The sequence below is a fragment of the Rhinatrema bivittatum genome, chromosome 2 (genome assembly GCF_901001135.1).
Source record: "Rhinatrema bivittatum chromosome 2, aRhiBiv1.1, whole genome shotgun sequence".
NCBI classification, from domain to species: Eukaryota; Metazoa; Chordata; class Amphibia; order Gymnophiona; family Rhinatrematidae; genus Rhinatrema; species Rhinatrema bivittatum.
In genome coordinates, this window is record NC_042616.1 from 36,671,840 (window position 1) to 36,695,604 (window position 23,765).

The following is a 23,765-nucleotide window of genomic DNA, read 5'->3' on the forward strand; positions in this document are numbered from 1 at the left end:
CACTCCCCCCCCCCCCCCCTTCCATTTACATTTCCTGCACTGATTTTATAACATGCGAGCGCCGGGAACCACGTGCACATGGATGCCCATGCAGTTGTTTTAAAATATACCTTTAAATTTCCAGCATTCAGAAAATGTATCTTAAGCTGTTTACCTTTTATGTTCTGAACGCTGCCCGCGGGTCCCCCCGCGGGCAGGCTCACTGACTCACCACGTTTCTTCGCTGACGTGGCAGGATGCCGCCGTCGGCCTGCCCATGCGGCCTGGGGGCCGCCCGTGCTTCCACTCTTCACCGCGGCCGGAGCCACGGACCTTTCCACCCTCTTCGGGGCTGGGAGTGCCCCCGACGTCATCTGCCTCTTCACGGCGCTAGGCCGCAAGCCCCGGTGCCATCCGGCGGCTGGAGCAGCCCCCGGGGCCTCCTGCAGCTGCTGGAGCCGCTGCCGACATCGGGCCTGCATCCCAGGCCAGCCCTGCCTCTTCTGACGTTGTGCATCGGTGCAGGCCGCTGTCCGCGGTCCTGCACAGCTCCTGCTCTTCTCCTAGGCGCGCGGCCGCATCTTTCTTCAATATTTAAAGTGCCAGGCCCAGGAAGTGTCTGGGCCCCACCTTGATGACTGTTTCCTGCTCCAGCCCTATAAAGGGCTGCTCTGTCTGCTGTTCCTGGCCTTGCTTCGTCGTGGAGTCTTCCCTCTGGAGGCTCCTACCTGCCAGAGCCCTTGTAAGGTCCAGGTGTCTTGGTGATCCCCTACGTCCTGGTGTTCCTGCCTTCCTTGATGTTCTTTCCTACGCCACGCCTCGTCTTCGCTCTCGAGCCTTCTGGTCCAGTAGGCCGGGGGTCCCTCAGATGCAGTACTCCTGAGTGGATTAGCCTGCCGGTGGACGGTTGTCCTGGCACATTTTCTGCAGTACTTTAAACAAAAATGGCCAGTGGACAAGGTCAAAAGCCTTTTCAGCATCTATGGCTAATAAAACAGAGGGAATGTGATTGCCTTTAAACCAGTCTATAAGGTCAACCACCTTTCGAATATTATCGCTTGCCATTCTTGCGGAGATGAAGCCCACTTGATCGTTATGAACCAGGGTAGGTAAAACTGCCTTTAGTCTCTCCGCCAGGATTCTCACCAGTAGTTTAAGGTCTAAATTGGTCTATAGGACCCACACACGGCGGGATCCCTCCCCAGCTTAGCCAGTATTGTAATTCCCGCTACATTGGCATGGTTCGCAAAGCAGCTACTTTCCCTCAGGGAATTGAACATTTCCGTCAAAGGTGCAGAGATTACATGGGCTAAAATTTTTTATAATAAGCCCCTGACAGACCATCTAAACCTGGGGACTTGCCGGGTTTCAGCAATTTTATGGCATAGAGCAGGGGTCCCCAACCACCGGTCCGCGGACCGGGACCGGGCCGTGGGAGTTTTTTGCCGGTCCGCAGCACCGCCAAGCACCGGCAGGTGTGTCGCGCGCTCCCGGTCTCTCCCGCTGCCGTTTCCGCCGGGCTGTCAGCACTTCCAGCCCAGTGGGAATGGCAGCAGTGCTAGAAAAAGCTGTGGTACCCGCGGCTGGCCTTTTCTTCTTCCCGCGCCTGCTCCCCCCTCCCGTGACCCAGAACAGGAAGTGATACACAGAGCGGTGCGCGGGAAGGAGAAAGAGCCGTGCCGCGTGATAAAGTAGCAGCGGCGGCTGCAGCATCGGCCCCCGAGCAATAGAAGCACCCGGTAATCGAGAAAGGAGACAGCAGCATGAGTCTCTCGCGGCCGATGGGATTCCTCTTTCTTGGCCTGCGGGGGCTGCTGCAGCTCCCATTTGGGCTCCCGGGGGGGAGGGGGGGGGGAGAGGAAGTGAGTGAGAGAAAGAGAGAGAAGCAGCCAGCCAGCCAGCCTGTGTGTGATTGACTGGTCAGAGAGCTGATGTGTGTGTGTGTATGTGAGAGACAATGAAAGTGATTGCTCAGGGAGATGACTGATGTGTATGTGAGAGTGTGAGACATTAGTCAGGGAGGTGACTGATTTGTGTGTGTGTGTGTGTGTGTGTGTAAGAGAGAGAAAAAGCATGGAAGTGAGAAGTCTGGGTATGTGGGAAAGCATGGGCGTAAGGAGCCTGGTGTTGTGGGGGTGAAAGAAAGCATAGGAGTGAGAAACCTGGGTGAGTGTGCATGCATGAGAGAGAGAGACTGCTTGGAAAGGTGACGGTGTGTGTGAGAGAAAAAGACTGGTGTGAGAGAATGTGATTCAGGGAATGAGAAGCCTGTGCATGTGGAGAGTGGGCATGGAAATGAGAGAGACTGGTGTGTGTGTAACAGAGAGAAAGTGATTATGGGAATGAGAAGCCTGTGCATGTGAAGAGAGTGAGCATGGGAGTGAGAAACCTGGGTGTGTGTGAGAAACAGCATGGGAGGGAGAAGCCTGTATATCTGAAAGAGAACATGGGAGTGGGAAGCCTGTGTGTGTATGCATGAGCGAGATCAGGTGACTGGTGTGAGAGAGAGAAATAAAGTGATTATGGGAATGAGAAGCCTGTGCATGTGAAGAGTGAGCATGGGAGTGAGAAACCTGGGTGTGTGTGAGACACATCATTGGAGGGAGAAGCCTGTATATCTGAAAGAGAACATGGGAGTGAGAGACTGGTGAGTGTGTGTGTGTGTGAGAGAGAGAGAAAGAAAGTGATTATGGGAATGAGAAGCCTGTGCATGTGGAGAGAACAAGCATGGGAATGAGAGACTGGTGAGTGAGTGTGAGAGAGAGAGAGACAGAGAAAGTGATTATGAGAGTGAGAAGCCCATATATGTAACAAGCATGGGAGTGAGAGACTGGTGAGTGAGTGTGTGAGAGAGAGAGAGACAGAGAAAGTGATTATGAGAGTGAGAAGCCCATATATGTAAGTAGAACACGGGAGTGGGAAGCCTGTGTGTGTGTGTGTGTATGGCATGAGAGAAGCTGTTCAGGAAGATGACTGGTGAGTTTGTCAAAGACTGGGAGATGATTGGTGTGTGAGAGACAGAAACTGGTCATGAGGGCATGACTGGTATGGTGTGTGTGTGTGAGAGACATGGGCATTAAGGAAGAGGACCATGAGTATAGAGCTTAGCTTCTACTGCTGCTTCTGGTGTGTGCCACGGCCTGCAGGGAAGGGGAGTAAGAGAGCTGCTGGAGGGGGTAAGTAAAGGTGGCTTTTTAAGTTTATTTTTCTTGACTGCCATTTTAATTGTGTGATGTCTGCTTTTTTTAAATATTTTATTGGTGTTTGGAGAATGTTTAATAGTTTTTATGAGTTTTTAATTGTTGGATGTTATTCTGTTCATAGCTGTTTTGAAACATTTATTCTGCTTATTAGTATAGTTTTACAATTATTTCTCTGTGGGGATCTATAGCTGCTTGCTAGTTCTGTTTTCCTAATAAGAGGTGTATTGGTTTTTAGGACCTGATTTAATATTTGTAGTGTTGCCTTTTCATAGATAGGTTTGCTCCTGTTTGAGTGTATTCCATAATACAGGTGTAACTGTGTGCAGATTAGTTTATGTGCATTACTACAGATCCTGGGAGTATGTTAGGTCGGTTCTGTGTCTGTTACCGAGATGAGATATTTTGCTAGCATGTAAGCGTTTGTATCAGTCTTATTTGTTGTGTTTTCTCAAGAGAACATGCATTGGTGGTAAACTGCTGTCTTTTCATAAGTAGGGCTATTGAGCCTGGAAGTAGAAGGAGTTTGAGTTGCTGTTACTGAGATGTCACCAGAACCAGAATATCTTTTTTGTAGGGTGAGTTGTATGGGGAATGTCATAATTCTGCTTTACATCCATTATTGTGGGTCAGGGGGGTTCCCGTGGATACAAACTGTACTTTTACATCTAGCCCCGTGACGATTATGGGTCAGTGTGTCATGCATGTGAGAACCTATAGTGAGTTGAGTCACATTCACATTATAAATGTCATAATTAAATGATAAGTGTGCACTAAAATCCAACCCCCTCCATAACCCTGCCCCCATATGACCAAAGCCCCGCCCCTGCCCCACCCCCACCCCGCCCTGCCAGGCCATGGAAAAATGGTCTTGCTTGAAGCCGGTCCCTGGTGCAAAAAAGGTTGGGGACCTCTGGCGTAGAGTACCTCCAACTCCCATATAGGTCTGTCTAAGAAAGTCTGCTGTTCCGACATGAGTGACATTAGTGATACAGTCTCTAAATATAAGTCAATATCTGCCTCTAGAATTGAATCCTCTGCCCTATACAGTGATGCATAGAAATCAGTGAAACACTTTGGAATGTCTTCGGATGACGTGAGCACAGAGCCTCTTACTTTTTAATTTTGGAAATATTATTTTGAGCTAATACTATGCGAAGGCACCTAGCTAGGAGGCGACCCGCCTTATTCCCCTCTTCATAAATCTCTAATTAGTTATCTCTAATGCATAGGCAATAGCCTCAGCATCTAGGGTCTGGAGGGAGGACCTGGCACTGGTCAACTTGCGGTAGACTTTAGGACATTGTGAGGATTGATGGAGCTGAGTGAGATAAGCTATTTCCGTGGATAATAGTGCTCTTCTTTCCCCCTTTTGTTTTTTACAGTAAGCTGCTTGGGAAATAATTAAACCCCTGTCAATAGCTTTGGAGCATTCCCAGATTATTGGGGGGAGGGGGGGGGATGAGCCAGAGTAGTATTTAACTGAAAATAATCTCAAAGGCCCTCCTCTAATCTTATTAGAAAATTAATATCCTTTAATAATGTTTTATTTAGTCTCCAGAATCTTTGTCCAGGATGGGGAGAAGCTAATTGTACCTCCATCCATACAGGCGCTTGATCCGTCCAGGTGATGGACTCTATGCTCACCTTAGTCACTCTATTCTGTAATTGAGGGTCAATCAAAAAATAATCAATCCGAGAGTAGGATTGATGTGCATGAGAATAGTAGGAGTAGCTACGGGATTTAGGATATCTTTGCCTCAATACATTCTTCAGATCCCACCTTGTTATCAGTGCTTTAAGGAATCGGTATGCTTGCCGCAAAGTGATGGGTGCCTGAGAGGAATGTAAATTGATGGGTGCCATGAGAGGATTGTAAATTAAATTAAAATCCCTCCCCAATATTAGAAGCTCTTCAGCATGTTTTACCAACAAAGCATCCATGGCTTGAAAAACGGGACCCTGACCTGTATTAGGAGCATATAAGCAAACTAAGGTAATGATTTCCTTCCCAGATGCAGTTTAAAAATAACATATATCCCTTGGGGGTCATTAATTAAGGCCAATACCTCATGTATTAAATCCCTTGCTATCAAAATGCCTACACCCATGTATTTCACTTCTTTAGTACTTGCCGAGAGGTATCTGTGGGAAAATTGCCTAAATGATAGTAGATGTTCATGTCTTTTGCGTATGTGGATTTCTTGTATCATTGCTATTGTCGCTCTATTAGCCAGTAGCTCCTGTTCCAGTAGAAAACATTTATGATGGTGGTTTAGCCCTTTCACATTGACAGATACAATGTGTTCTACCATTGCCATGATTTAAATACAAAAAGGTCTCACATACAACAATAGAGTAATCCCCACACTATCCATAAACCATCCCCATTATGCAGACATTATTAAAACATCTTCCTGAAGAGACCCCCCCATCCCATACCCCCCCCCCCCCGATTCACACCGCCCAACCACCACCATCGTCCACCACAGCCCACCACAGTCATCTCCTTTCTGTGGAGGGCACCCAGTGCCGTCGGGTACGGTCCATCTGGGCCTCTCCCCCCGGAACAAGCAGAGCATTCATAAACAACTTAGCTATTGAAATAAGATAACAGTAGGAACCTTGAAAAAAACAAATCCTGTAGCCGCAGCAATATAAGAGAAGAGGACCATTATTAGGTCCATCCCTGTCTTCTGATATGTTCAAATAAGTCCTTGAGGGATAGCTCACATGAAAGCGTCAGGAATAGACCTCCCAGCCCTGATCTGATAGGGCGGATCTCGAGTCCTCAGAATGTCTCCTTGAACGCCTCCCTCCTTTGCCAACTCTGTGCCAGCGTGGATGATCATCAATTCTCTGGTTTAGTCGGTTGCTTGGCAGTAGCGATGTTCGACCTAAATCCAGCCTTGTCCAAGGCCTCTGCTGCCTCAGTCAGTGTTTTTACTCTGTGAGTCGTACCATTTACCATGAATTGGAGGCCAAATGGGAAGGTCCATCTATAGCGGATGTTCTCAGCTCTCAGGAAGGATGTTACCTCGCATAGTTCAAATCGCCACCTCAGCGTAGAGGATGCCAAATCTTGGTAGATGCTTAAGGCGTGGCCCTCCCATGACCAGATGTTTTTCTTTTTAGCGGCTTCCAGTATTTGCATCTTTTCCACATAGCTATGGAAACAGATAATAATGTCCCGTGGTTTGGCGTCTGACCTCGGGCCCAGAGCTCTATGTGCCCGTTCTATTTTAATGTTCCTTGGTGGTGTAGCCACATCTCCATTTGGAAGGTTTCCTTCCTGCAGTATAGCTTTACACACCTTCTCAGCCATCTCCTGCGCATTTGCATAATCGGCAGAATCAAGTACTCCCCTGATTCTGATATTACACCTTCGAGACCTATTGTCTAAGTCTTCAAGCTTATCTTGAAGGTTGGAAACTTCATTTTCTATCGAGCTGTGAAGGCATTTAATTTATTCAACGCTAACGTGTGGTTATCCGTGCACACATTGATATCGACTCGGTGACCCAGCATTATAAAATCTTCCCTCAATTCAGTTATAGAAGCTAATAGTTCTTTTTTGTGCAATTTAAGGTCTGACCTGATTTCCAGAAATCAACCCCATATCTCTTCTCTTAGTTGTGGGGTGACCAGCGAAGCTTCGCTTCCATCTGGCAAAGGATCTCCGGCGCTATCTTGTAAATTTACTGTGGCACAGCCCATTGTGGCCTGCTTGGGCCTGTCCGCGTCTTCATCAGCCAGCTTCGGCGGCACTTTGCTAAATGAAAACCTCTTTAAATCTGCAGTTTTCCTCTTCGACGCCATCTCGACTGTAATAGCGGCTCTTAGGTATTTCGGCAAGCCGGGTTCCGGGGTTCAAGATTAGATTTTTTAATTTATTAAAGTTCCGGGAGGGAGAGCTCCGTTCTCATGCGGCCATTCCCGATGCCGGCAGAAGAGCGCCCCTTTTGGTTGTGCCTTTTAATGACCTGTTCCCTGATGTGTTGCTTTGCTCCTTTCTTGCATCGTGGGATGGTGCTTGTGAGGCATGTCGCATCAAGAGGTATCGAAGTGATGAACTTTGTGTCGCAGTACCTCGATCTGAGGCATATCACGTGGTGACGCACTTGTTTGAGGAGCGTCGCGTCATGGTGCATTGAGCGCATGGGATATCAACGCAGTTTTTTTCTTTCCCGATGACACAGTTGGCAACAATGCTTTTGATGGCCTCGATAAGGCCTGCGACTCCGATTTGGAGTGTTTTTGCATCTTCGTCATTGTTCTTGCTTCCACAGCTTTTGCCTTTTTTGATGCAGTGACATACCCCAGTGTCTGCTGAGGGGAAGAACCAGACTGAACTAGCAAAAGAAAAAGTATTACCTCCTCTTACATTATACATACATTGAAATATAGAAAGTGATGGGAGATAAGGACCACCAACCATATCTAATCTGCTCATTTCTCATAGCTTAAAGCCTGTTCACTTTCAGGTTTTATTGTCACATTCTCACTTCTAGGCCTCACTCTGTGCCTGTCCCAGAGGTTCTTGAATTTGGAAACCTTTTTAGCTTCTCACCACTTCCCCTGGATGTACCAGGGAAAAAAATCCCACATAGTATTTAGATTACACTTTTTTCAGCACTTCAAAGCGGATCACATTCAGGTACTGTAGGTATTTCCCTATCCTCAGAGGACTTACAATCTAAGTTTGTACCTGAGGCAATGGAGGGTAAAGTGACTTGCTCAAGGAATGGCAGCGGGTCTCAAACCCTGATCTCCTGGTTCATAACCTGCTGCTCTAACCACTAGGTTACTCCTCCACTCTTTCTAATATCCAAGGAGGTTGTCCTCAAGATCTCTGAAAGATTGTTCCTAGGCCTTTTAAAGAGGAATCTCACGGTCAGGCAGAAAATCAGAATACCTGCATCTCTCAAGCCTGTGGGAGCTTTTCCTTCTGCAGTGAAGTCTTGGACTGGCTCCTATTTGGCAGCCTGGGGCTGAAGACGAGCAGGATCCCTCTGCAGAGAGGAAAAAGCTACAGATGCTTCCTCCTTAGCAGCCTGGGAAGAAGATTGCAGCAGGATCCCTGTGACTCGTCTACAGCTCAGGCTCAGCTTCCCCGGCTAGGAGAGGCGATTAGGTCAGGCTCAGACAGCTCCTGATAGCCCAGCTGCCATTAACTGTCTCTACTATTACCCAGGCAAAAGCCAGGGCTGGGTGTTCTCCAGTAAACATATCCCAGCATGCACTGCACAGCTGCTCTACAGCTCTCTCTCTGGTCAAAAAGCCAGGGTTGGGTATTACCTTGTAACCATATTCCCAGCATGCACTGCCTAGTCTGGTTCCAGGGTTGGGGTATCCCTCAGCAACAATATCCCAGCATGCACTGCTTAGCTGCTCTCTGGTTCCAGGTTGGGGTGTTCTTCATTAATAATATCCCAGCGTGCACTGCTCAGCTGCTCTCAGGTTTCAGGGTTGGGGTGTCCCTCAGTAACAATATCCCAGAGGAGCTGAGTACAGGGCAGATGTCAGTTTGCCTGTTAACATGGAAACATCTCAGTACAGTACTACCCCTACTATTACTTATCACTTCTATAGCACTGCACAATACCACATAAGAGACAGTTCTTTCTCAGTAGCGCATACAATATAATCATGACAAACATATAGGACAAAACAGACTTTCCTTTATTAAGAAAATGGTTAAAATTAATAAGGCTGCAAGTGATATAATCAAAGATTAAGATGTAAATAAGGGAAGAAGAGAGCCCGAAGCACCTGCTCAGGAAGTCTATTCCAAGCATATAGTGCAGCCAGGTGGAAAGCCTGGAGTTGGGTGTTGGATGTAGAGAAGAAAGGCATAAGTAACTATAACCCCATCGCCAGGTGCAGATTGCTACAGGAGGGGCCATGAAAGAATGTTTTATTCTTCAGTTCTGGAATCATTCCTGATTAAATCTTAAAACAGTCTCTTTCCCCCAGGATCTGGATCCTTGTTTGGGTGGGGGGAAAGGTTATTATTTCAGGGCCCGGAGTGTTAGGGGTGCCTTTCTCTTTTAACCTTTGTCCCTGGGAGAGGGGTATTCTGGCCCTTTTGTTCACTGTGTGCTATAGTGCCAATAAAACACTGGACACATTTCCTTAGTGTCTAAAATTAAAACCTTTACTAAAAGTGAATCAGAATTGATAAACAGCACAATTAACACAGTCCTCAGCACCACAGTGGCTTTTCAATTACAGTCTCAAGTACCAGATCAAGGGAACGTCCACCATCCAAGGTGTGGATATGTGGAATCCCCAGGTGACAGGATATCCTGGTGAGAAAAAGAAAAACAAAACTGGTAAAACTTGACTCTAGATGGGTGTCCATTTAGAAGGTATTCTTCTTTATATCTCTGTCCTTCTCTCAGGATCCCAGATGGGAGGGATCCACTTAGAAACAAACTGCTCCAGTTATTCCAGATCCCAAGCAGGAAAGGGGCAAAAAATCTTCTTACTGGCAACAAAAGTCTATCTTCCCCAACTCAGAATGAACTCCAGAGGACACTCCAGTGGTTGGATCACCACCGTTCCTCTGTTTCCTGGGCAGGTCGCAGTGGGACAGGTCTTCCCTACCCAGGCACCCCCAAAGAGAGGCTTCCCCTAAAACCTCTCATACATCTCTTACAACCCAAAGTAATCCAGTACAACTACGCTGCGCCTAAGGAGTGGGCTGCAGGAGTCTAAATATCCCTGGCCAGGTGGAGCCCAGGCCTTCAGGAAGGCCACAATCCTAACTCAGAACAAAAACCTCCAACCTCCTCCAAAACTCCAAATGAATGCTGCCCCGCCCTGAGCTTTCTGTAGAGAGCTGCTTATAAACCCACAGAAGGTGACGTCGGGGCTGTAATGAGTGGATCCTCCCCTAGTTATTCCCTCTAACTGTACTATCTGTAGCTGAATTGAGTTTACCCAGGACTTACTGGTAACATAACCAGAGGGTCGGTTACATAACAGTGGCTTCCCTGATGAGCAGAGTTCATGAAGAGGAGTATAGTGAAAGATAAGAGGGGCAAAAATAGCGAAGAGCCTCACAAATCTGCTTCACTTTTTTGAAGGAGTTAATAAACATGTGGATAAAGTTGAACCGGTAGATGTAGTGTACTTGGATTTTCAGAAGGCATTTGACAAAGTTCCTCATGAGAGGCTTCTAGGAAAAGTAAAAAGTCATGGAATAGGTGGCGATGTCCTTTTGTGGATTGCAAACTGGCTAAAAGACAGGAAACAGAGAGTAGGATTAAATGGACAATTTTCTCAGTGGAAGGGAGTGGACAGTGGAGTGCCTCAGGGATCTGTACTGGGACCCTTACTTTTCAATATATTTATAAATGATCTGGAAAGAAATACGACGAGTGAAGTAATCAAATTTGCAGATGATACAAAATTGTTCAGAGTAGTTAAATCACAAACAGATTGTGATAAATTGCAGGAAGACCTTGTGAGGCTGGAAAATTGGGCATCTAAATGGCAGATGAAATTTAATGTGGACAAGTGCAAGGTGATGCATATAGGGAAAAATAACCCATGCTATAGTTACACAATGTTAGGTTCCATATAAGGTGCTACTACCCAAGAAAGAGATCTAGGCGTCATAGTGGATAACACATTGAAATCATCGGTTCAGTGTGCTACGGCAGTCAAAAAAGCAAACAGAATGTTGGGAATTATTAGAAAGGGAATGGTGAATAAAATGGAAAATGTCATAATGCCTCTGTATCGCTCCATGGTGAGACCGCAACTTGAATATTGTGTACAATTCTAGTCGCCGCATCTCAAAAAAGATATAATTGCGATGGAGAAGGTACAGAGAAGGGCTACCAAAATGATAAAGGGAATGGAACAGCTCCCCTATGAGGAAAGACTAAAGAGGTTAGGTCTTTTCAGCTTGGAGAAGAGACGGCTGAGGGGGAATATGATAAAGGTGTTTAAAATCATGAGAGGTCTAGAACCGATGTGAATCGGTTTTTTACTCTTTCAGATAATAGAAAGACTAGGGGGCACTCCATGAAGTTAGCATGTGGCACATTTAAAACTAATCGGAGAAAGTTCTTTTTCACTTAACACACAATTAAACTCTGGAATTTGTTGCCAGAGGATGTGGTTAGTGCAGTTAGTGTAGCTGTGTTTAAAAAAGGATTGGATAAGTTCTTGAAGGAGAAGTCCATTACCTGCTATTAATTAAGATTTATTTATTTATTTAAAGAATTTATATACCGGGGTTCCTGTATAGTATACATATCACCCCGGTTTACAAGGAACCAGAACTATCGCTAAGGAACCGTAACTATCGCTTCATTTAGCGGTTTACATTGAACATTTAGCGGTTTACATTGAACATAGTTAATTTGAGAAAACATAAATAAACATAAATAAACATAAATAAACATAAAATAGTTAATTTGAGAAAAGGTATATAATATGGTTAACCAGTTAATAACTAAAAGGCAGGTTAATAAGTACATAAGTAAGTAAATAACATTGAACTTGATAGAATCTGGTAACAGGATAAAATATAGTGTTGCATATGCTTAAGTACAGTTTCGTGTTAATTTCTTCAGAGAGATATAAGCTGGGGAAGATGACTTAGAAAATAGCCACTGCTATTAATTTCTTCAGAGAGATATAAGCTGGGGAAGATGACTTAGAAAATAGCCACTGCTATTATTAGCAACGGTAACATGGAAGGTTCTTATGGCCTGGATTGGCCACTGTTGGAAACAGGATGCTGGGCTTGATGGACCCTTGGTCTGACCCAGTATGGCATTTTCTTATGTTCTTATTCTTGTGAAAAGAAGTTTTGTCTTGGCTATGTTGAGTTTAAGGTGAGACATCCAAGCAGCAACATCAGGATAAGCAGGCTGAGATCTAGGGCTGGATTCCTGATTACATTTTTGGTGTAGAGAGGTCAGTCTGGGAATCATCAGCATGGAGGAAGATCAGAGCATCAAGGAAATTAATACAGAGCGAGAGCAGAGAGCCCAGGACAAATCCCTGAGACACACCAATTGATAGTTAGATACTGACAAGGAGGATTCACCAGAGGAAACACTAAAAGTGCAATGGGAGAGGTAAGAAGAAAACCAAGACAGGATGGAATCCCAAAACTCAAGTCAGGATAGAATATCAAGGGGTAGGTGGTGATCAGGGATCTCATTAGCACTAGGCACATAGGGCCCATGCCCCAAGTCTCAGCCCAGCCTCCTGCTGGTGCTAAGGATGCTGCCAAAATTTAATTTCTCTGCTCCCGCGGTGCCTGTAAGCTGGCCCCTTTAAGAGGGTGCTCAGTGATGAAAATGCCAGGCCTGCAGGCCCAGGAGATGCCTTTCCATCACAGCAGCACCCCTCATTCTGCCTGCCCCTCCCTCACCACTCGGCACCTGGAAGGTCCATGAGAGGCAAAGGGAAGGCTCCCCATGGCACTGACACTGCTCCTCTCTGGTGCGGCCTGGCCAGGCAAACAATGAGGCAAGTGTGCCACCCCTTCCAGCCTGCCAGGTAAATCTTTTTATTTTTTTAACCTTACTATACCATCCAGGCTGCAGCCGCAATGGCCAGCCCACACAGGTAATGGAGGCTACAGCAGGTTTGACCAGGCTTGCAAAGGGAAAAGAAGCATGTTGCTGGATTGGTGGAACCCATGCACCCCATGGAGTAGATTGTTGCGTCAGTGGGTGGTATGGCTGAGGAAATATGGCTGCTACTGCCTGCACCCTGCACATTCTGGGGAGAGAAACATAGAGAGAATGTGTGTGAGAAAGAAAGAGATAGTGTTTGTATGAGAGATAGAGAGGATGTGTGTGTGTTTTTGTGTATGTAAGTATATGTGAGAGAGACAGCATGTGTGAGTATGTGTGTGTATAAGACAGAGAGCATGTGCGAGTACATGTGTGAGTATCTAAGAGAGAGACAAAGAGCATGTGTTACGAGCGCGCGCGGGCGCGGTCGTCGTAAGCGGGTGGTGAGCCCTTGGGCCACGGCAGGACCCCAGGAGAAGCCCAAAGCCACACCGTGGCAGGTGAGCTGAGCAGGCATGGAGGAACAGAAGCAGGGAGTCCGACCCTCAGCCGGACCTGCATGCCCATGGTAGCCAACACGGGGAAGTTGACTAATGAACGGTCCTCCGACTGTTCCCGGCCCTTTCGGACCTGCCGCTGGGAACGGCAATGGGCAGCAGGCCGGACAGAGGCGAGGGCAGACAGAGTCCTTCACACTGAGACGTCAGACGGGGGCTAAAGCAGACATCCAAAACAGGCTGAAGCAAGACACTGAAGACATCAGGGCAAGGGCTGAAGCAAGAAGGAAAGGTCCAGGCGAGCAGGAACTCCGATGCTGGGATACTCACATCCGAAGCCCCTTCGGCTGGCAGAAGCTCAAGAGCCCGTGGGACGAATCCCTCCTGTTGGCCACTCCAGGGCCCAACAGGACAGAAGGCTCAGGAACCAGACGAGGACAAAGGTCAAGGCAGAGACACGAAGACATCAGGAACATCAGGCAGAGACAGGACAAGGCGCCATCAAGACATGGATGACCTGGATCAGCTAGGTTACAGGCGACTGTAATGCTCAGATCCAAGGCCCTTTGCAAGTGAACAGAAAGTCCTTAAATACTGGAGGTAGAAGGCAACTCCCTGGGAGGAGCTTGCCAGGACCGCCCACCGCTGGTCCTATAACTGGGGTAGAGAGCTGCGGGCCAGCCCCTAGGGAAACGGGCGTGGCTGGAAACCAGGAAGTCCAAATGCAGAGGCAAGCAAGCCACAGGCACAGCTAGGCCTCTCAGGCCCTGGAGCAAGTCCCGGATGGAACACAGGCCCTGGAGCTGTGTCTGCTAGGCCTCCCAGGCCCTGGAGCTGTGTCTACTGGGCCTCCAGTCCTGTAGTGCTCTCTCTCTTGGGCCTCCAGCCCTGTGGTGCTGTCTCTCTTGGGCCTCCAGCCCTGTGGCTTTGAGTCTCCTGGGCCTCCAGCCCTGCTGCTACTCCTGTGCCCTGCCGCTGCCTGCTGGTTCCAGCTACTGCTGCTTCCTGCTTCCAGCCTCCTGCTTGCTTTTTCGGCCACGTGTGTCCTAGTGGCCTCTAGTTTTTGTCGCCCCTCCTTCCTTCCCTCCCTTTGTCCCATTCTTGTACTCTCCAGCACCCTCGCAAGGGGGCGCTGGAGTTCTGTGTTTTTGTCCTTCCCTTCTTTTGTTGTCCTTTTCTCCTTTTCCTTTCAGGGGGCGGGGCGGCCTTCGGCCGTCTCCGCCTCCCTCCCTCCCACAATTGAGCAGAGGCAAGCAAGCCACAGGCACAGCTAGGCCTCTCAGGCCCTGGAGCAAGTCCTGGATGGAACACAGGCCCTGGAGCTGTGTCTGCTAGGCCTCCCAGGCCCTGGAGCTGTGTCTACTGGGCCTCCAGTCCTGTAGTGCTCTCTCTCTTGGGCCTCCAGCCCTGTGGTGCTGTCTCTCTAGGACCTCCAGCCCTGTGGCTTTGAGTCTCCTGGGCCTCCAGCCCTGCTGCTACTCCTGTGCCCTGCCGCTGCCTGCTGGTTCCAGCTACTGCTGCTTCCTGCTTCCAGCCTCCTGCTTGCTTTTTCGGCCACGTGTGTCCTAGTGGCCTCTAGTTTTTGTCGCCCCTCCTTCCTTCCCTCCCTTTGTCCCATTCTTGTACTCTCCAGCACCCTCGCAAGGGGGCGCTGGAGTTCTGTGTTTTTGTCCTTCCCTTCTTTTGTTGTCCTTTTCTCCTTTTCCTTTCAGGGGGCGGGGCGGCCTTCGGCCGTCTCCGCCTCCCTCCCTCCCTCCCACAATAGAGCAGAGGCAAGCAAGCCACAGGCACAGCTAGGCCTCTCAGGCCCTGGAGCAAGTCCCGGATGGAACGTAGGCGAGGCCCTGGCTTCAGAGCGGCCTCCGGAGGAAGGTAAGAGACCTCCTGTAGCGCAGCAGCAGGGGGGATCGCAACAGCATGTGTATGTGTGTATGTAAGCATGGGTGTGTTTGTGACATTTACTTATTTAAAAGATTTATAGACTGCTTAGACGAGGCTCAAAGTGGTTCACAATACATACATAAAATCTGTTGAAACAGTACAAACATAAAAAAACAAATTTCAAAGATTGGTCTTCTAAACTTATTATATAACAATAAAATAAAAAGAAATAAAATTAACATAATAAAATAACAGTAGAAGTAAGTTAAAATAAAATAAACATAATAAATTAAGGAGAAGCTAAAAATGTATTTGATTGTATTAAATCTCCAACTGGTCAAATGCTCATTTAAAAAGATGGATTTTAAGCATCTTCGTAAATAATTTAATACAAGCAGTTAACCTTAAGCTCTCTGGGAGATTATTCCATGTTATAGGGTCAGAGATTGAAAAGGTCCAACCATGTACTTATCCAACCATGTACTTCTTACTGGGGGAACCACGAGCAGCTTGGCTTGTGATAACTTAAGTGTGTGCTGCGGATTATAAACTTTTAATAGAGAACAAATCGAAGATTAATCAATGTTATCAATGAATTTGTGAACAATTGTAGCAATTTTATTTTATTTATTTATTTAGCATTTTTCTATACCGACTTTCCAATAACAAAATTATTGATCAATTCGGTTTACATTTTAAACAATAACAACAATGACAAGTAAATGTCTTACAATGAACAGGTCGAATTAACTTGGATTAAGATATATGGGGGTAATAACATAATTAACATGAGCGGTGCCTAATATAGGCTAGAGGCTGGGTTTTAATGAAAGACTGCCAAAGATAATAGTCTGCCAAAGATAATAGACTGCCAAAGATCATGTGATTTCTAGAGAAGATCTATATAGTTCTCTAGCGTGTTACCACTGAGGGGATATTGGCAGGGATATTTCGCAGGTTGATGTTATGGGAAAGCTTGGTTGAGGGAAGCTTGGTTGAGGAAAGCTTGGTTGAGGGAAGGAAGGAGGGGCGACAAAAACTAGAGTTAAATTTTGTATTTAACTCTTGATTCAATGGGTAGCCAGTGCAGATTGTACAGAGAGGAAGTAATATTGGTATAAGTGAGAATTCTTGCAGCGAAGTTCTGTACAATCGAAGTGTTGAATAAGGCAAACCAAGATAAAGTGCATTACAGTAATCCAGGCCATTCAAAACCAATCCCTGGAGAACAGTCTTGAAATCTGCTGGTAGAAGGAGTGGCTTGAGACTTTGAAGTAGTTTAAATTTAAAAAAGCATGCTTTAACCACAGCATTTAGTTGTGATTTCATGCTGAGACTGGAATCAAGGATTACATATAAATTTCAATCTCTTGACCAGTGAAGTGCTGCACAGGCCGCAGAAGAAGCTGCTGTTGTCTGTATGTTCCAGGAGAAAGAGAAGTGTGTGTGAGAAGTGATGAGAATTATAATCTTGATGGACAGACTGGATGGGTCATACGGTCTTTTTCTGCTGTCATGTTTCTATGAGACAGAATATGAAAGAGAGAGAGAGCATGTGAATGTTGGAGAATGTGTGTGTATGTGAGAAAGAGAAAAAGTTTGTGCTCACTTCCTCCTTTCCTCTACTAATCCATGATAATCTCAGAGTGACTGGGAATCAAACGTTCCCAGGTATGGAGGGCGGGGGATTTTTGTTTATCCTTATTTGTCTGCTGCTGTGAAATATTGTGATTGGGAAATCTTTAAAGAATTTTATATGCTTTTAATTATTGGATATTCTTTTCATCAACTATTTAGAAAATTTTTTTTTTCTTTGAGTTGCGTTTTACTATTATGTTTTACATGTCTTGATTTTATTGTTTAATATTTTAAGAAGAATAATGAAGTTTCTGTGTTTCCATTATTGCACTGCATAGAGTCTGGCCTGCTCCAAATTGAGTTTGCATGTTTCTATTTATATTTTAAGGTCTCTTTAGTCTGTGTTTGGTGAGGTGTTGTCTGTGTTCTGCATGTGGACCAAGATGAGGTAATCTGCTAGTGCAGGGATTCTCAACTCTGTCCTCAGGACACACCTAGCCATTCAGATTTCCAGGATATTCACAAAGAATATGCAAGAGAGAGATTTCTATGCACTGCCTCAATTGTATGGAAAACTCTCATATATATTCATTGTGGATATCTTGAAAACTTGACTGGCTAGGTTGAGAATCATTGAGCTAGCATGTAGTTTCTGTATAGGGATCTATTGTTGCGTCCGTCGGTCCTAGACTGCTTTGTTCCGTTTGCCTCACCTTGTTCACGGCTCCTCCCGCTTACCTTGGGAAAATGGCTACTGCCGCGACTGCAAGCTGCCCTCTCTGGCATCCCCGGAACGGCTATGGTGCTGCCTCCCGCCATACTCCTCCCAAGGCCCTACTAAGGTGCGCGCGCGCTACCCTCTTTATTCCAGCTATGGCGCAAACCTCGGGGGCGTTCCCCTCAAGTGACGTCACGCCATCCGGGTATTTAGCCTGCCCTTATGTGCTAGCTAATCGAGTTAGCAAGGATTGGTCTCAGCCGGTCTAAGCTACTCTGCCACTTCCGTGCTGCCGCAGGAAGCTCTCTCTCTGCCCTTGGGGGTATTGACTAACCTGGGTACCCGCTCCTTGGGGGCCCTCTGCTTTATTTCAGGTGCCTTACAGGGATCAGGTACTTGCTCCTCGAGGGCCTGCTCTCCCTGTCTCGGTGCCAGTACCATCTACTTCAGCCTGGTGGAATCGCATACCTACAGCAACTATCTAGTGAATAATCTAACTCTCAGTCTGTCTCATCCACAGTACTGCCTTACTGGGAAACCTACACCGGAATCCCCCTATACCAACGGGGTGAGAAGGGTCCCCTCTGCCAAGGGTCCTGAGACTGCTACTTCCAGACTACCTCACTACTGCCACCTCTGGTGGTATACATCAAGCTGTACAATAAAAGATCTAATTCTGTGTTTGTGCGTCCTGAGTCTAGCCCAGTACTGTGGCTCCCCACGGGGCCCCTCCTCGTGGGTGTGGTCATCTGCCACAGTACCCAAGAATCCACCCAAACATCAATTAACCATAACATCTATAGCAGCTTGGTTTGTTCTTTTTATTCTAATTGATGTTTTAGGGCCTAGTGTAATATTTGCAGTATTGCTTTTTCACAGGTAGGGCTGATACTATTTAAGGGCTGGCAGTTAATGCTGTTTGGTATGGAAGGTTTACTATGCTGTAATTGTAAATTCACTTTTTCAAAGGATTCATTGTTACTTTGTTTTCAGAATCAAAATAAAGACAGCACAATTTTTAAATGTCTATAATACAGTAAACCAAAGGCTGTATGTAAGTGGGCTGTGTGTTGTCCTGTGTTGTGTCTGGGTCACTCAGCCAGCTGTGAGTGCACTTTAAGAAGAATTCAGTGAAGGGTGAGGATGATCAATGCACTCATAATATTTTCATAACATTTGGAAAAAAAAAGAGCAGTGCATCCATAATACACATGTGCATACGCAATTAATGGAATGCATGCATCTATGAAGATTGTGCTGCATCATTCCGACAAGTCAAGCTGCATCATTCCGACAGTCAAGCTGCATCATTCCAACAAGCCGACAGTCACTCAGCAGTGCATGGTTCGGAGAAATGTATCCTTGAAGGATACAAATGAAACAGGAGAGTTAGGGCATCCCAACAGAGAGGTTCCATTAAATGGTGTATAGCAGCAAATGATGAGATTGACATAATTGGCATCACAGAGACTTGGTGGAAGGAGGATAACCAATGGGACAGTGCTATATCAGGGTACAAATTATATCGCAATGATAGGGAGGATCAACTTGGTGGGGGTGTGGCACTTCATGTCCAGGAGGGTATAGAGTCCAACAGGATAAAGATCATACAAGAGACAAAATGCTCAGTAGAATCTATATGGGTAGAAATCCCATGTGTGTTGGGTAAGAGTATAGTGATAGGAGTATACTACCGTCCACCTGGACAAAATGGTCAGACAGATGATGAAATGCTAAGAGAAATCAGAGAAGCAAACCAATTTGGCAGTGCAATAATAATGGGAGATTTCAATTACCCCAATATTGACTGGGTAAATGTAACATCAGGACTTGCTAGAGACATAAAGTTCCTGGATGTAATAAATGATTGCTTCATGGAGCAATTGGTTCAGGAACCAACAAGAGAGGGAGCTATTTTAGATTTAATTCTTAGTGGAATGCAAGATTTGGTGAGAGAAGTAATGGTGGTGGGGCCACTTGGCAACAGTGATCATAACATGATCAAATTTAAACTAATAACTGGAAGGGGGACAATAAATAAATCTGCAGCTCTAACACTAAATTTTAAAAAGGGAAACTTTGATAAAATGAGAAAAATAGTTGGAAAAAAACTGAAAGGTGCAGCTGCAAAGGTTAAAAGTGTTCAACAGGCATGGACATTGTTTAAAAATACAATCCTAGAGGCGCAGTCCATATGTATTCCGCGCATTAAGAAAGGTGGAAGAAAGGAAAAACGATTACCGTCATGGTTAAAAGGTGAGGTGAAAGAGGCTATTTTAGCCAAAAAAAATCCTTCAAAAACTGGAAGAAGGATCCATCTGAAGAAAATAGGATAAAACATAAGCATTGTCAAGCTAAGTGTAAAACATTGATAAGACAGGCGAAGAGAGAATTTGAAATGAAATTGGCCATAGAGGCAAAAACACATAATAAAAACTTTTTAAAATATATCCAAAGCAAGAAACCTGTGAGGGAGTCGGTTGGACCATTAGATGAAAGAGGGGTTAAAGGGGCTCTTAGGGAAGATAAGGCCATTGCAGAAAGACTAAATGAATTCTTTGCCTCCGTGTTTACTAATGAGGATGTTGGCGAGATACCAGTTCCGGAGATGGTTTTCAGGGGTGATGAGTCAGACGAACTGAACGAAATCACTGTGAACCTGGAAGATGTAGTAGGCCAGATTGACAAACTAAAGAGTAGCATACCATCCTTCAGGACCCTAGGATGGTATGCATCCTAGGGTCCTGAAGGAACTCAAAAATGAAATTTCTGATCTATTAGTTAAAATTTGTAACCTATCATTAAAATCATCCATTGTACCTGAAGACTGGAGGGTGGCCAATGTAACCCCAATATTTAAAAAAGGCTCCAGGGGTGATCCGGGTAACTATAGACCAGTGAGCCTGACTTCAGTGCCGGGAAAAATAGTGGAAACTATTCTCAAGAGCAAAATTGTAAAGCATATAGAAAGACATGATTTAATGGAACATAGTCAACATGGATTTACCCAAGGGAAGTCTTGCCTAACAAATCTGCTTCATTTTTTTGAAGGGGTTAATAAACATGTGGATAAAGGTGAACCGGTAGATGTAGTGTATTTGGATTTTCAGAAGGCGTTTGACAAAGTCCCTCATGAGAGGCTTCTACGAAAACTGAAAAGTCATGGGCTAGGAGGCGATGTCCTTTCGTGGATTACAAACTGGTTAAAAGACAGGAAAAAGAGAGTAGGATTAAATGGTCAATTTTCTCAGTGGAAAAGGGTAAACAGTGGAGTGCCTCAGGGATCTATACTTGGACCGGTGCTTTTCAATATATATATATAAATGATCTGGAAAGGAATACGACGAGTGAGGTTATCAAATTTGCAGATGATACAAAATTATTCAGAGTAGTTAAATCACAAGCAGACTGTGATACATTGCAGGAGGACCTTGCAAGACTTGAAGATTGGGCATCCAAATGGCAGATGAAATTTAATGTGGACAAGTGTAAGGTGTTGCATATAGGGAAAAATAACCGTTGCTGTAGTTACACGATGTTAGGTTCCATATTAGGAGCTACCACCCAGGAAAAAGATCTAGGCATCATAGTGGATAATACTTTAAAATCATCAGCTCAGTGTGCTGCAGCAGTCAAAAAAGCAAATAGAATGTTAGGAATTATTAGGAAGGGAATGGTTAATAGAACGGAAACTGTCATAATGCCTCTATATCGCTCCATAGTGAGACCACACCTTGAATACTGTGTACAATTCTGGTCGCCGCATCTCAAAAAAGATATAGTTGCGATGGAGAAAGTACAGAGAAGGGCAACCAAAATGATAAAGGGGATGGAACAGCTTCCCTATGAGGAAAGGCTGAAGAGATTAGGGTTGTTCAGCTTGGAGAAGAGACGGCTGAGGGGGGATATGATAGAGGTCTTTAAGATCATGAGAGGTCTTGAACGAGTAGATGTGACTCGGTTATTTTCACTTTCGAATAATAGAAGGACTAGGGGGCATTCCATGAAGTTAGCAAGTAGCACATTTAAGGCTAATCGGAGAAAATTCTTTTTCACTCAACGCACAATAAAGCTCTGGAATTTGTTGCCAGAGGATGTGGTTAGTGTAGCTGGGTTCAAAAAAGGTTTGGATAAGTTCTTGGAGGAGAAGTCCATTAATGGCTATTAATCAATTTTACTTAGGGAATAGCCACTGCTATTAATTGCATCAGTAGCATGGGATCTTCTTAGTGTTTGGGTAATTGCCAGGTTCTTGTGGCCTGGTTTTGGCCTCTGTTGGAAACAGGATGCTGGGCTTGATGGACCCTTGGTCTGACCCAGCATGGCAATTTCTTATGTTCTTATTCTTATGATGTTTCAAATAGTTTCATGAATGCATCACTCATCATTGATAGCCCTGTTGATCCATTGGTAGATTGTCCATTGCCACGGTTCTGGGAATGCTAGAAGAGAAAGAACAGAGGCATGAGAGAGAGAAGGCAGGCTCAGGGGCAGTGGAGGCATATTTATGCAAATGAGGGGTGGGTCAGGTGTCTCTCCCTTCTCCCCAGTCTTCAAGTGTCCAGCCCTGATATGGAAAAGCTTGCAAACCTGGAGGTGGGGAGGAAGAGAAAGAAGGAAAGGATCTATGGGCCCATGCCTCAGATCTTTGAAGTACCTAACAATGCCTCTGGTGGTGATCAACAGTGTCAAAAGCAGCAGATAAATCAAGGAGAGTAAGGATCCAGTAAAGGCCTTTGGTTTTAGAGTGAAAACAAGACTTCAGTGGCTCAAGAAAGGCTGGAGATGAAAGAAAGTCAAGACAGTGAAGGTGAAAAGCACATTCAAGTATTTTTGATGAAAAAGGGAAGAGGGAGATGGGATGATAGTAAGAAAGGTAGGATCCTGTGAGGGATTTTGAAGCGTGGTGTGATCACAACATGTTTGATAGCAACAGGAACAGTTGCAGTGGAAAGTGATAGATTGAGGATGTGACAGATGGAAGCGATAACTGCAGGGGTCTAGGTGACTTTTTTCCCCTATTACATCTTCCAGGTTCACCATGATTTTCTTCAGTTCCTTCGAATCATCGCCATTAAATACCATTTTTGGAACAGGTTTCTCCAGTAAATACTGAAACAAAGAATTAATTTAGTCTTTCCACTACGGCCTTATCTTCCCTAAGTGCCCCTTTTACCCCTCAATCATCTGACTGTCTAACTGACTCCCTCATAGGCTTCCTGCTTCAGATGTATTTGAAAAAAATTATTTTAATAGAGGGCATATTCAGTAAGCTGGCAAGTGCACAAATTATCTAGCTAAAGTTAGCTGAATAACTTGCCCCGGATATTCAGGATAAAAATCCTGCTGAACATACGCACTTAAAGATTTAACTTAATGGGTGGGTGAGAGGATCTTGGGGGGAAGGGCAGCACAGAGGGAGTGACTTGGTGATGTGGTGGGACAAGAGAGTGACTGCTGATCATGGGAGGGGGGAAACAGAAGTGACTCATGGATCATGGTGGGGGGAATGGATTGAACCTGGCAGGGATCAGGAAGGAGGGAGGGACAGAGTGAACTGGGGAGAAGGGACCCTCTGATGAGGGTCGTTCTTCTTGATGGCTGCTGATCCCCCACCCCCTATCCATTTTAAGGACTTAGATATGCATTATTCAGTAAGCTAATGTATGTTAAAGAGAATCCACAATTAAAGGTGTGTCTCATTCTTTCCTGCTCTTGGACAATTCTTTGTCTCTTCTCTTGGTTCATCTCCAGGCCATGATAACACTGACCTGGTTTGCACAGCTGGCAGCTAACTGATAATGCATCTGATATGGACTGAGTGCTCCTCTCGGGTGCCATAAACCCCAGCAGTTCAGGGTGTCTGGTTTTCCAAACACACACACACACACACAGCATCTATTATCCTCTAATTTTACAGAGAATATCTGTATTTGTAAGGCTCTGCAAATCAGATAAGCTGGTAATGTACGCTGCCTAATTAGAAAAGTCTAACATCTCTGCATCTGGCTGCAGAAAGAGAAATACAGGTCAAGTGTCCATTTTGCTGATGTCAGAGAATCAATCTTGGCTGCACGTACAATTAGTAAGGATCTTTCTATTAATATGAAAAATTCAAAGGAAAGGATAATTAAAAAAACAAAACAAGCATTCATTTACTAAGCCTTGGTAAATTCGTTACAAAAGAGAATGCACAGAACTGCAAATTCAAATTCTGCATGTTTTTTCACCCCCCAAAAAAACCCAGGGAAACAAGGGTATTTAAATCAGCTGATTTGCATGCAAAGCCAAGGAAATCAGCTCATTAATAAGTTAATCAAATGCCACAGTTTGCGGTGAAACTAGCAAGCCATGATATTTAATC

General features: G+C 45.3%; 1 protein-coding gene across 1 annotated transcript in view; it reads right to left on the bottom strand.

The window, feature by feature from the left end:
* LOC115083836 (zinc finger protein 850-like) overlaps positions 1-23,765 on the bottom strand; it is a 92,639-nt gene that overhangs the window by 20,582 nt on the left and 48,292 nt on the right. The window contains exon 5 of the mRNA XM_029587862.1: positions 7,269-7,274. Coding sequence (XP_029443722.1) covers positions 7,269-7,274 — 6 coding nt within the window. The remainder of the gene's footprint in view (positions 1-7,268; positions 7,275-23,765) is intronic.